Source organism: Balaenoptera ricei, chromosome 4 (assembly GCF_028023285.1).
Source record: "Balaenoptera ricei isolate mBalRic1 chromosome 4, mBalRic1.hap2, whole genome shotgun sequence".
Lineage (NCBI taxonomy): Eukaryota > Metazoa > Chordata > Mammalia > Artiodactyla > Balaenopteridae > Balaenoptera > Balaenoptera ricei.
In genome coordinates, this window is record NC_082642.1 from 8,419,061 (window position 1) to 8,433,328 (window position 14,268).

At 40.7% G+C, this 14,268-nt stretch overlaps 1 protein-coding gene across 1 annotated transcript in view; it reads left to right on the plus strand.

The window, feature by feature from the left end:
• The first annotated feature begins 3,866 nt into the window (after positions 1-3,866).
• Positions 3,867-14,268, plus strand: part of ANKUB1 (ankyrin repeat and ubiquitin domain containing 1) — a 36,844-nt gene continuing 26,442 nt past the window's right edge. Inside the window, exons 1-2 of the mRNA XM_059921868.1 lie at positions 3,867-3,956; positions 5,277-5,420. Coding sequence (XP_059777851.1) covers positions 3,867-3,956; positions 5,277-5,420 — 234 coding nt within the window. The remainder of the gene's footprint in view (positions 3,957-5,276; positions 5,421-14,268) is intronic.

The window sequence follows — 14,268 nt, forward strand, 5'->3', positions numbered from 1 at the left end:
CTTCCTTCCAAAGTTACAGTATGACAGTCCACTTGTTCAAGTCTTTTATGTTTTTGGTTATGTTTTTACATTTATTTTATACATTTCTTACGTTTCCTGCTAAGTTTACTCCTAACATATTATCTTTTTTCTCTTTTATAAATGGAGTATTTTCTTCCATTATATTCTATATCAGTCATTTGTTTCTAGAAAACTATTAATTTCTGTGTATTACTTATAAATACAGCCACCGAGTTGAATTATTTCATTATTTGTAGTAGTCTTAAAAATTTGATTGCCATGATTTATTGGTTTACAATTATGTCTCCTATGATAGGGATAATTTTACTTACCCTTTTCAACTTTTAATTCTCATGTCAGAACGTTTTGGCTAGATGGCCAAGATGGTAGAGTAGGAAGACCCTGAGCTCACCTCCTCTCATGGGCACACCAAAACTAGAACTGTTTACAGAGCAACTATTGATGAGAAAGACCAGAATCTAGCAGAAAAGATCTTCTACAACTAAAGATACGAAGAAGGAACCACAAGGAGATGGGTAGGAAGGCTAGAGATGCGGTATAGTCAAGACCCATACCCCTGGGTGGGCGACCGACAAATGGGAAGATTATTACAATTGCAGAGGTTCTCCCCAGGGAGCAAGGGGTTCGAGTCCCACGTCAGGTTCCCCAGCCCGGGGATCCTGCACTGAGAAGACAAGCCCCCAAAATGTTTGGCTTTGAAGGCCAGTGGGGCTTACTTTCAGGAGAGCCAGAGGGCTGTGGGAAATAGAGACTCCACTCTTAAAGGGCACACACAGAATCTCACACAGTCCAAGACCCAGAGCAGAAGCAGTAATTTGAAAGGAGGTGGGGTCAGACCCACCTGCTGATCCTGTAGAGTCTCCCAGAGAGGCAGCAGGCAACTGGAGCGCCCCCTGGTGGCAGCCATTCTGGGGCGCTCCATTAGGCCAGGAGGACACCGGTGCTGGCAAGTGCCATTTTGGAATCCTCCCACTAGCTTACCAAAACTGGGACCCAGCCCCACACACCAGCCTGTGAGCGCCAGTAGTGGGACGCCTCAGGCCACGCGGCTAGCCTAGCGGGAACACAGCCCCACCCACCAGTAGGCAGGCTGCCTTAAGGAACCCTTGAGCACCCAGCCACCCTGGGACACACCCTGTCCATCAGAGGGCTCAGGACCCAAACCCACACACAAGTGCACTGGCATTAACCCCGGGACCCCAAGGTCCCTACAGCCAGGGACCACAGGACTTGGCTCCGCCCACCAGAGGGCCAGCATCAGCCCCAGGACCAGCATCACACAACAGTGGGCATTAGCCCCAGAAACCCCTGGGCCTCAGATCTGTCCACCAGCAGGTTAACACCAGCTCCAAGACAGCTTGGACCCCTCAACCAGCTGCCCTGGGATCTAGCCCCACTCACCAGTGAGCCAGACCAGCTTTAGGACACCCCAGAACCCACAGGCAACAATTTCAGGAACTGACCCCACCCACCAGCATGCCGACACTAGATCCAGGAACCCTGGCCCTGCAACCAGTTACTCCAGAACCAGGTTCCACCCACCAGTGGGATAGCACTAGCCCTGGGACCCCCCTGGGGATCTGCAGCCGGCCACCTCAGGACCCAGCCCACCAACCAGTAGCCAGCAGCTCCATACAAGTCAGGACCTGGCAACCAAGCAGACCAGGGGCCAGCCATGCCTACAAGAGACGGGCATTTACTCCAAAAGGCAAGTCTAATGCAGAGTATAAAAATATACATGTATAAGAAAACATGCAGCTCAGGAAGCTATAAAGCACTTGGTTGTGATTTCTTAATGCCTATGAGCTTCTTTAAGATCCTCTGCCCTAGGTTGGTTTCTCTAAAAGCAGAGCCTGAGACAGGGATTGGGATGTATGCCAATTACTGAGGGAGAACTCAAGAAAAACTTAGTAAGGAAGAGAGTTAAGCAGGATTCGGAAAAAGAAAGAGCTGAAGAAGGATGTAGTCTCAGGTACAGTCCAGCTATGGCCTGCTCTACAGAGATCCTCTGCAGAATTTTCACCCCTTAATATAAGAGAGTAGGCATTTTGTAGCCCCTTTGCAGTCAATTATTGAGGAGGGGTGCATAGCTTTCCTGGCAAGGCAGCTCCCATCAGCTGAGGGCAATTCTTTGGAAAAGGGGGTGTAGCTATAAGCCTTTAGCAGTAAACAGTAAAGGCAGCTGGAGGGGGTGAGGTAGGGTGAGCAAGACATCAAAACAGCACTAACTAAGTCCTATGTTAATACTCTTTCTATCAAAATGCTGACAGCATAAGAAGATATCATTGTGTTGCAACACTTGAAAAACATGAGGCCAAAAGTATTAGCTTTGCAATGAAATCCTTTGCCTTTTTTATGTTTTCCATTTTCTCAAATTTCTTATAGTTGGAACTCAGACTGTGAATGAATAGCATCAGTTAACTGGTATAATAAGCACCTATCATGTGACTCACATTATGCTAAGTGCTGTTAAGAATAAAAAGAAATGAAAGATAGGGATTCTGTTCTAGGTCTGTCTTCAGGAAGAAGACAAGATTTACGAACACTAAAAAATGATCAGGGCTTCCTTAGTGGTGCAGTGGTTAAGAATCCGCCTGCCAATCTTCCCGAACATGGGTTCGAGCCCTGGTCCAGGAAGATCCCACATGCTGCACAGCAACTAAGCCCATGCACCACAACTACTGAGCCTGCGCTCTGGAGCCCGCGATCCACAACTACTGAAGCCCGCATGCCACAACTACTGAAGCCCGCGCGCCTAGAGCCCGTGCTCTGCAACAAGAGAAACCACCGCAGTGAGAAACCCGCATACCACAACGAAGAGTAGCCCCTGCTCGCCACAACTAGAGAAAGCCCGCACACAGCAACGAACACCCAATGCAGCCAAAAATAAATAAAATAAAATAAATTAATTTTTTAAAATGATCAGACATAATAGCATTAGAACAAGTGTATAATACTGGGGATTTCAGAGGAGAGTCTTAGAATTAAGTTCCAGTAAAATATAAGCTTGCGTAATGGTGATTAATATCTTTGCTCATTTTTTGAGGGTGGTTTGAAATATTTTCCACCAACACTAAGGGAAGTTGAAGGAAATAACAATGGTAAATTGTTCTAAATAACATAAGGGCAAGGACTAAAAGAAATACCAACTATATTGTGTTGTTATTGGGTAGATTCCATTATGCAGAGATGGAAAGGGAAAACCACAGAGTCATTTGCCTACACATTAATCTCCCTAGTGCAAGTGGATATTGTTCTGTACCCTGTGGCAGGATTAGAAATACCGCCAGGGAACAAGTACACAAAGTTGCTATGGAAACCAGAATGCTTCAGCTCAGAGTTATTTACAGAGAGCTTCCAGGATGATTACCTTCAATAAAATCAACTCAGTTTTGCTTCACTCTGTGCCAGTGCATCCCAATTCAAATATCTAGTTCTAAGGGTCCTTCCATCAGCTGTACTTGGATGAATATGGATTCAAGTATCAGTGGATGGTGGTCACATTACAAAGTAAAATTTATGTGTGGCATTTTTGTATTACATGCTTGATGCTTGTTCACACTTGCCTCAACCATTGTCAAGTTTTCTGGTTTCCGTAATAGAGGAACAGGTGGCTGTTGACTAATGCCACTGGCAGAGAAACATTTCCTCCAATGTAGCTGCTGTCAGTTTCACCAGATACTGTGGTACTGCGGGACTTCTCTCTCCATGTTCTCTCAACTCGCCTTTGAGGCTAGACAGTGACAGCTGCCTCTGGCCATCATTTTTGTCCTTAACTGTGAACTGGGATTCTCCCAGCTATCCAATAGGATCTTTGAAAACAGCTTCTTTCTTTTTTTGACAAAATGAGGATTTTCATAGCGTTTGAGGGATCTTTTGAACCATTGGATGTTTCAGCAGATGAAACTGTGGAGGCTGTCAAGCTGATGATAAAGGTACATACTTTGTCCCTGAGCCACTAAGATGTGCATTAATTTTAACTATGCAGTGAAGTTTAAACTGTATGTGGGGTAGAGATACTATTGGGTGCATTTTCAGCAAACAGGGAACTAAAACTATTTGAAAATATCATTGTTTGCTTACATAATTGTTTGTTAGAAGATATTAACTCTGGAGGTGTTAGACAGGAAAATTCTCAGGGGAAAAAATGTTTAGCTTATCTTTATGATATTTGTAGATTGTGTATTGGCCAGATAGTATTACTGAAGTTCTTCATAAAAGGAGAAAAACAAGGCACTAACTCTAGGCCAGGTAAAGTGGAGCATACCAGTTGTCAGATAGATGGCCTGTGTGGTAAGCAAGCAACTATAAAGAACCAAAGGATTTTGGAGGTGGAGAGGACTTCTGGGCTATAGCCTCATTTTGCATCCAGGGAAAACTGAAGCTCAGATAGATTGACCATTTAACCTGGGATCACAGAGCCAGAATAAAAAATAATTTGGGTACAGTACTTTTCTTACAAATTTCTTATAAATACTCACTATGAAATGGAAAATTAAGACAAATATTTAGGAACTGACCATCAAATGGTATTTAACTTGGAGATGATGTATTCCCAATTACTAAGGAGCATTTACTGAATCATAGTTACATGATATATAGTAAATTACTATGATCCCTAAAATCTATATCTTCTAACACAGAAGCTCTTAATCTTTATGTATCATGGTTCCCTTTGGCAGTCTGGTGAAGCCTATGGACTCCTCAGAATGTCTTTAAATGCATAAAATAAAATACATACCCCCAAAAAGGAAACCAGTTATACTGAAATACAATTTAAAAAAATTAAAAAACATATTGTGATATTGTGACGTGGGTTTCCTTATTAACACATTAACAAGTGTTTGCAGTGTATCTCATAACTATTACAATTTCAAAGGAGATCATTATAAATAATATTTTGAGATATCTGCAACAACAATAATGGGATATGAAAATATCCGTGATTTCTATTAGTGACAAAGTCACAGGAACAGTCAATTACTGCTACTTTAGCTTGTTGTCTATATACATAAGAAGAATCCCAATTTTATTTGGAGTTAATAAAAAACAAATGTAGTTTTTTGCCACCTAAGTTCTAACCATCAACTTTTGGGGGTGTCTAAAGACTTCAGATTAAGAACCCCTGTCTAATACTTCCTCCTTCTGTCCCAATTTTATAATACTCAGTGGAAAATGTAAAAGATAAGAGATTACATTGCTGGTCTAGTAATGTAGAGATATGCTGTTTTCATAATATGCTACTGATTTTTAAGGATTATTTCCACATTCCTCTCTCTGAAGATGAACAAGGCAGGAGGTATCTGGAGCTGATGTACGCTGGAGCAGCCCTAAAGGACAGCTGGAGTCTTACTGATGTTGGAATATCTTTTTGTTCAACTCTCAAATGCTTTGTTAAGGTATGACGGATGATCAGAATAACATTTGTCCAAGATGTCTACCTCATTTCAGATAAAGTTATGAATAATTCAACCAAAGTATTTCACAACGTAGGAAGAGGTTTTCTCTTCTTGCCTTCCCCTCTCTTCCACTTGCATAACTAGATTTAGGCACAATTTGTGCTGTAAGGGGAAATAAAGCATGGAGACTGGATAGAGCTCCCTTTGTTTATTCTTTCTCTCCCTTCCCTCCTCTATCCCCCTTGTTGCCTGCCCCAAAACAGTCATTGCAGAGCAACCCATAAACCAATATAGGATCAAGGCCAAGGGGCTGATCTGGAATACTGATATGGGAGAAAGATTAGGTCACTTCCACGGCCTTACAATGGATTAGGGGAATGAGGAAAGGGAAGAAATTCTCAGTAACAATAAGAATAAAATGGCAGTACCTACATTCAAATCCAACAGCGCAGCCATTCATGAATTACGTGTACATATAACAGAGACAGCATTTTCCATTTATACTGTCCTTAATCAGTGGTGCTTAATTTGGGGTCCATGGCTGGCTTTAAGAATAAAACCCTAAAACTGCAAAATATGCAAAATTATGTACCTGGAGACTTTCTGGGTGAAGGATCCTTAACTTTTGACAATTTCTCAAAGAGACAGGTAGCCTAAAGAGTATTAAGAGCTGCTCTCTAGGATAGAAATAGTATTCAGTACTAGTTCTCTATCCCATGTGAAAACACGAGCCTCAAGGGACTTAGTAAAGTACATATTCTCTGCTAAATGGGGCACTTATTTTCTCATAGTTAGCATTAAAAAAAGTTTATGGTAGCTAAAGCTAACTCTTTTTCTTTTCATGTATTTTACTGATTGACTAAGTGGGAAGTCTATTTTTTAAAGGAATTTTCTAAAATATTTATTATCAAGTAGTAAAGATAAGTCACAGAAAAAGAAACATTGTATGATCCCATTTATGTAAATAAAAAGGCCATATTTTATACATGTTTCAATGTCTTATAAGCATTTATTCATGTATCTATTTTTTTTTAATCTTTTTATTATGCTTTTTTAGATACATTTTTAAAGTTTACTTTTTATTGGGGTAACATTGGTTTATAACATTACATTACATATCTTTCATGTGTACAGTATTATATTTCTACTTCTTTATACTCTACAGCCTGCTCACCACTAGAAATTTAGTTTCCATCCATCTCCATACAGTTGATCCCCTTTACCCATCTCGTCCTCCTCCCACCACCCCTTCCCCTCTGCTAACCACTACTCTGTTCTCTATATCTACGTTTTGGTTTGGTTTGTTCAATTTTTTGTATTAGTTTGCTTGTTTTTTATATGCCATGTATGAATGAAATCATATGCTATTTGTCTTCCTCCGTCTAACTTATTTCACTTAGCATAAATTCCTCTAGGTCCATTATGTTGTCGCAAATGGCAAGATTTAATCATTTTTAAGGCTGAGTAGTTCCATTGTATACATATATATATATATATATATATATATATATATATATATATATATATGTTGTGTGTGTATATATACATACACATACACACCACATCTTCTTTATCCATTTGTTCATTGATGGGCATTTATGTTGTTTCCATATCTTGGCTATGGTAAATGATGCTGCAGTGAACATAGGGGTGCATATATCTTTTTGAATTACTGTTTTGCTCTGTGGAATCTTTTTAGTTGGTTGTAGTACCATTTGTTTTCCTTTTGTTTCCCTTGCCTGAGGAGACATATCTAGAAAGATATTGCTAAGACCAATGTCAAAATGCATACTGCCTATGTTCTCTTCTATTGCATTTTATGGTTTCAGGTCTTACATTTAAGTCTTTAATCTATTTTGAGTTGATTTTTGTGTATGGTATGAGATATTGATCTAGTGTCTTTCCTTTTTCTTTCTTTCTTTTTTTTTAATGTGGCTATCCAGTTTTCTCAGCAACATTTATTGAAGAGACTATCCTTTCTCCATTGTATGTTCTTTGCTCCTTTGTTGTAAATTAATTGTCCATATATGTGTGGGTTTATTTTGGAGCTCTCAATTCTGTTCCATTAATCTATACATCTGTTGTTCTGCCAATACCATGCCATTTTTATTACTATGGCTTTATAATATAGCTTGAAATCAGAGCGTGTGATACCTTCAGCTTTGTTCTTTTTTCTCAAAATTGCTTTGGCTATTCAGGGTCTTCTGTGGTTCCATATAAATTTTAGGATTTTTTTGTTCTATTTCTGTGGAAAATGTCCTTGGGATCTCGATAAGGATTGCATTGAATCTGTAGATTGTTTTTGTTATTATGGACACTTTAACAATGTTGCTTCTTACAGTCAATGAGCATGGCATATCTTTCCATTTCTTTGTGTCTTCTTCAGTTTCATTCAACAATGTCTTATAGTTTTCAGTGTACAGGTCTTTCACCTCCTTGGTTAAATTTATTCCTAGGTATTTTATTCTTTTTGTTGTGATTGTAAATGGGATTGTTTTCTTAATTTCTCTTTCTGCTAGTTCATTGTTACCATCTAGAAATGCAAAAGATTTTTGAAGGTTGATTTTGTACCCTGCAACTTTATTATTTCTAATAGTTTTTTGGTGGAGTCTTTAGGGTTTTCTCTATATAAAATCATGTCATCCATAAATAGTGACATCTTTACATCTTCCTTTCCAATTTGAATGCCTTTCCTTTCTTTTTCTTGCTTAGTTGCTCTGGCTGGAACTTCCCAATATGTCGAATAAGAGTGGCAAGTGTGGGCATCCTTGTCTTGTTCCTGATTTTAGAGGTATTATTTTTAAGTTCTTGAAAAATGTCTAGTTATCAAAAAAGGAAATAAAAACAATTCTAATTTCTTCTGATTTTCTCCCTCAGAGAAATACTCAGAAAATTGTAGTATAATACTTTTTTAAGCAGACTTAAATTCTATGTCATTTCTTAAATGTCTCATGTCTTTAAATATGTATACACATACTGTGTTTTTGTTACTGTACAGTATAAACCCTCTAAAATTTCCTGGAATTCTCCAACACCAATAATGATGTTCAAGACTTTTTTGTTGTTTGCTTACTTGGAGATAGTGGTATAGGCTCAATACTAGTATTTGAAATAGCTAGAGGAATCTAATTGAACCATAGCTCAATTGGGAGCTATGGGATGTAGATGTAGGGATGTAGACAAAATGTGTTAAGAGTATGAATAGAATACTTTTACTCAACTAAGCACTGACTTTATTTTATTATTTTAAAAAATTTTTATTTATTTTTGAGTAGGTAGTACATTCACATGGTGCTCAATTCCACTGGTACAGCAGGATACACAGTAAAAAGTCTCTCTCCTACCTCTGGCCCCCAATTTTCCTCCCCAAAGTAACCTGTGTTCATAGTTTTACTTACAAAAATATTTCATAACTTCTGCCAATTAAGCATCATCTGTCACAGTGATGCAAGCTGCCTTTGCACTGAACTCTAACCTTTCCCTGGAGTTCTAAACTGCTAATGACAAGAACAGAATGTAGAGGTAAAAGACTATTCTAGAAAGCCCAGGCAGAATATAATTATGAGTCACAGGACTGGCCAACATGAAGGGTTTAATTAAAAACTCTCGGGCTTCCCTGGTGGCGCAGTGGTTGGGAGTCCGCCTGCCAATGCAGGGGACACGGGTTCGAGCCCTGTTCTGGGAAGATCCCACATGCCGCGGAGCAACTGGGCCCGTGAGCCACAACTACTGAGCCTGCGCGTCTGGAGCCTGTGCTCCGCAACAGGAGAGGCCGCGACAGTGAGAGGCTCGCGCACCGCGATGAAGAGTGGCCCCTACTTGCCGCAACTAGAGAAAGCCCTCGCACAGAAACGAAGACCCAACACAGCCAAAGATGAATGAATAAATAAATAAATTTATAAAAAAAAAAAATTCTCAAGTTCCACAGAATTTTTACTGATCTTCATCTTCACCTTCTCTGGCAGAATCACATTTAGAGAATTTATCACTAGTTTTGGGAAGGAAAACAATATCTTGAATCTGAAGGAAGAGAATTACCTGCAAAGCCATAAATACTGGTTTCCATCCTAACTCAGTTCCTGTTAAATTAGATGATAAAACAGGCCTATTTCAGAAGTCCACACTATTCACTGTTTATGTATGATAACGCCCAAACTGGGTTTGTAACAACAAAAATACTTTATGAAAACATCCCTTGCTTCAAAGAATGAAGTCATATCAACTCTATACTGTTTGATCTATCTTAGGTAACCAAAGGCTACCTTCTAAGTCATATTATTGCTTTATTGCATAATTAGATGCACACAAACTTAAGTAGTACTTTTCCTATCTAACTATGTTACTTCATGCAATTAGTTCTATTTTCTGAGAATCTAGGAAAGCTAGAGTCTCAATTTATTTTGGTACAACTTAGAAATAGCATGATATGAACCAAAAACTTGGCAAGTAAGCAATTTTTTCTTTTTAAAAAGATGTAAGTAGATACCATGTGTCATGAAATAAATCCGGACTATTTGGTTCTTTATTGCGCTTATATTTTTGTATGGATTACAAGGTTTTGCTTGTGTGAAAAGCAGGAAAGACATTAGATAAATGGAGGTGTTCTATTCTAAATAGTCAATAGATTTTCCAGTTTCTCTGCTAATTACACTTTCTCCTTTAATGGTAATGTAGACACATTTGGAAAAGTGAATGGGGGAATGGCATAAGAACAGTGGGGAAAGAACATTGCCTTAATTTTTCTTTCTTTGGAAAGGAACTCCTATAGAAGCCATAAGAAATATTTTCTGTGGCATGTATCTCCATGTTCTATTAGCACAGGTTTCAGCCCTGCCCATTCACTGCTGATGCTGTTGCAGTGTTCCTGTAAACCACGCGTGAGGCATTGCCAAGGCCTGGGTCACTGTGTGGCATGCAGAGGTGCTATTGCCATTTACCTCCTTCATTCTAACCCACGTAATTGTGGAAACTATTGCTTGAGTTTTGTTCATTGTTGTCACCCAGTGCATAGAATAATACCTGGCACACAGTAGGCTCTCCATAAATATGTGTTGAGTAAATGAGTTGATGAAGGCTTGAGGGATAAAGTATGAAAATAAACAAGAAGGTATATGATTGTTGTGAGAAACGTCATAGGTATCGAGATGCATTTCGGCGTTTGGGTTCCCTCCCTTGCTGTGGCATCTCTCCTCCCCTTCTACCCTTGAGGTCAAGTGCTCCAGTCTTAGTGCTTTTCCCTATCCACCATCAGGGTTCTTAGGTTGCAAGCAGCAGAAAGGAACCTGGACAATTAAAGAGGAAAACAAACATATAAGAAAGGCTATTGTGTAGTTCACAGTCTTGACAGGAAGATTAGAGAATCAGGCTCAGAGATTATGCAGCCAGAAATAATTTCTAAATCATGACCCACAACTAGTCCAGGAAGGCCCCCGGGGCAGCCGCCCTCAAAGCAGGCACTGGACGCAGCTGCCAGCCCTATTGCCAGGCCGGCAGTGCTTCAGATCTGCCACTGCCAGGGAAGAGTCCCTGTGTCTGCTGCTTCTCTGCCTTCCTGGCTCTGAAGTCAAAGTGGAGGTGGATGGGGAGGCTTGACTGGGCAGCACCCTGGTCACACATCTGGGTCGCACAGCAAAGGGGACTGAGAAGCAACCATCTGGCAGTTTGTGTCTTCTAAACTGTGAGGGAGACTCATTCTCCCTAACACTCTTTTTTTTTTTTTTCGCCACACTGCACGGCTTATGGGATCTCACCGGGGATTGAACCCGGGCCACAGCAGTGAAAGCCCGGAATCCTAACCACTAAGCCACCAGGGAACTCCCTCCCTAACACTCTTTATGGCTTCCCCTGCCTCCTTCTATCACAATACTTCCACCAACGGAGGGCTGCAGTTAAAACTTAGTTAATTCTTTCTGGCATCCTTGGAAAGTTGTTTTATGGTGAAAGATTGTGTTATTTGTGGCACCATTGAGTAGATGTCTATCAGACAAATTGGAGAAGTTTGAACTATAGTAGTAGGTCTAAAATTGATTCAAAATCATATACATTTTAGCTTTCAAAAGGCACTTTTAAAACACCAAAATCTAGGGACTTCCCTGGTGGTGCAGTGGTTAAGAATCCACCTGCCAATGCAGGGGACACGGGTTTGAGCCCTGGTCTGGGAAGATCCTACATGCCGCAGAACAACGAAGGCTGTGTGCCACAACTACTGACCCTGCGCTCTAGAGCCTGTGAGCCACAACTACTGAGCCCACATGCCACAACAACTGAAGCCGGTGCACCTAGAGCCCGTGCTCTGCAACAGGAGAAGCCACTGCAATGAGAAGCCCACACACCACAATGAAGAGTAGCCCCCACTCGGCGCAACTAGAGAAAGCCTGCGCACAGCAACAAAGACCCAATGCAACCAAATAAATAAATAAATTTATTTTTTAAAAAAACCAAAATCTATGAGATGCATATGTGAATTTAGATTTTAAACACAATTTAAACACAAAAACATGTATAAACATGCTCCTTAAAATGTATAATTTACAAATAAAAACATGTTTCTAAATAAAATGGCTATTTTTTTCTAATCTTAAAGCCTTAAAGAATATTATATAAAGAATTTGGTGGGGAATTCCCTGGTAGTCCAGTGGATAGGACTCCATGCTCTTACTGCTGAGGGCCGGGGTTCAAGCCCTGGTCAGAAACTGTGGGGAGCTAAGATCCTGCAAGCCATGAAGCACAGCCGAGGGTGAAAAAAAAAGATTTTGTCGAAGAAAGTTGTTTCAATTCACTGTCCTAGACTGCAAGTATAACCTCTCCAGAGTGACTATCATAAAAAAGGAGAAGTTCATGAGGCTAAGATGTTTATGAAGACATCTCAACTTGCAGTTTAACAAAAACAAACATTATTTCCCCTTTTGGTCTACTCTGGAACACTTGGGGCATGTTTCTGCTTATTTGGTGCTGCAACCCCAAAATAGCAAAATATATTAAAAAAAAAAAAAAAAAAGGGGGAACCAACAGGCGGAGTAGAAGGACGTGCTCTCACTCCCTCTTGTGAGAACACCAGAATCACAACTAGCTTCTGGACAATCATCGACAGGAAGACACTGGAACTCACCAAAAAAGATACCCAACATCCAAAGACAAAGGAGAAGCCACAATGAGATGGTAGGTGGGGCACAATCACAGTAAAATCAAATCCCATAACTGCTGGGTGGGTGACTCACAGACTGTAGAACACTTACACCACAGAAGTCCACCCACTGGAGTGAAGGTTCTGAGCCCCATGTCAGGCTTCCCAACCTGGGGGTCCAGCAACAGGAGGAGGAATTCCTAGAGAACCAGACTTTGAAGGCTAGTGGGATTTGATTGCAGGACTTCGACAGGACTGGGGGAAACAGAGACTCCACTCTTGGAGGGCACACACAAAGTAGTGTGAGCATTGGGACCCAGGGGAAGGAGCAGTGACCCCAGGGGAGATTGAACCAGACCTACCTGCTAGTGTTGGAGGGTCTCCTGCAGAGGTGGGCAGTGGCTGTGGCTCACCGTGGGGACAAGGACACTGGCAGCAGAAGTTCTGGGAAGTACTCCTTGGCCTGAGCCCTCCCAGAGTCCGCCATTAGCCCCACCAAAGAGCCCGGGTAAGCTCCAGTGTTGGGTTGCCTCAGGACAAACAACCAACAGGGAGGGAAGCCAGCCCCACCCATCAGCAGTCAAGCAGATTAAAGTTTTACTGAGCTCTGCCTACAGAGCAACAGTCAGCTCTACCCACCACCAGTCCCTCCCATCAGGAAACTTACACAAGTCTCTTAGATAGCCTCATCCACCAGAGGGCAGACAGCAGAAGCAAGAAGAACTACAATCCTGCAGCCTGTGGAACAAAAACCACATTCACAGAAAGATGAAAAGGCAGAGGGCTATGTACCAGATGAGGAACAAGATAAAACCCCACAAAAACAACTAAATGAACTGGAGATAGGCAACCTTCCAGAAAAAGAATTCAGAATAATGATAGTGAAGGTGATCCAGGACCTCAGAAAAAGAATGGAGGCAAAGATCAAGAAGATGCAAGAAATGCTTAACAAAGACCTAGAAGAATTAAAGAACAAACAAACAGAGATAAACAATACAATAACTGAAATGAAAACTACACTAGAAGGAATCAATAGCAGAATAACTGAGGCAGAAGAACAGATAAGTAACCTGGAAGACAGAATGGTGGAATTTACTGCTGCGGAACAGAATAAAGAAAAAAGAATGGATAGAAATGAAGACAGCCTAAGAGACCTCTCGGACAACATTAAACGCAACAACATTAGCATTATCGGGGTCCCAGAAGGAGAAGAGAGAGAGAAAGGACCAGGGAAAATATTTGAAGAGATTATAGTCGAAAACTTCCCTAACATGGGAAAGGAAATAGCCACCCAAATCCAGGAAAGGCAGAGAGTCCCATATAGGATAAACCCAAGGAGAAACACGCCGAGACACATAGTAATCAAAGTGGCAAAAATTAAAGACAAAGAAAAATTATTGAAAGCAGCAAGGGAAAAACGACAAATAACATACAAGGGAACTCCCATAAGGTTAACAGCTGATTTCTCAGCAGAAACTCTACAAGCCAGAAGGGAGGGGCATGATATACTTAAAGTGATGAAAGGGAAGAACCTACAGCCAAGATTACTCTACCCAGCAAGGATCTCATTCAGATTCCATGGAGAAATCAAAAGCTTTACAGACAAGCAAAAGCTAAGAGAATTCAGCATCACCAAACCAGCTCTACAACAAATGCTAAAGGAACTTCTCTAAGTGGGAAACACAAGAGAAGAAAAGGACCTACAAAAACAAACCCAAAACAATT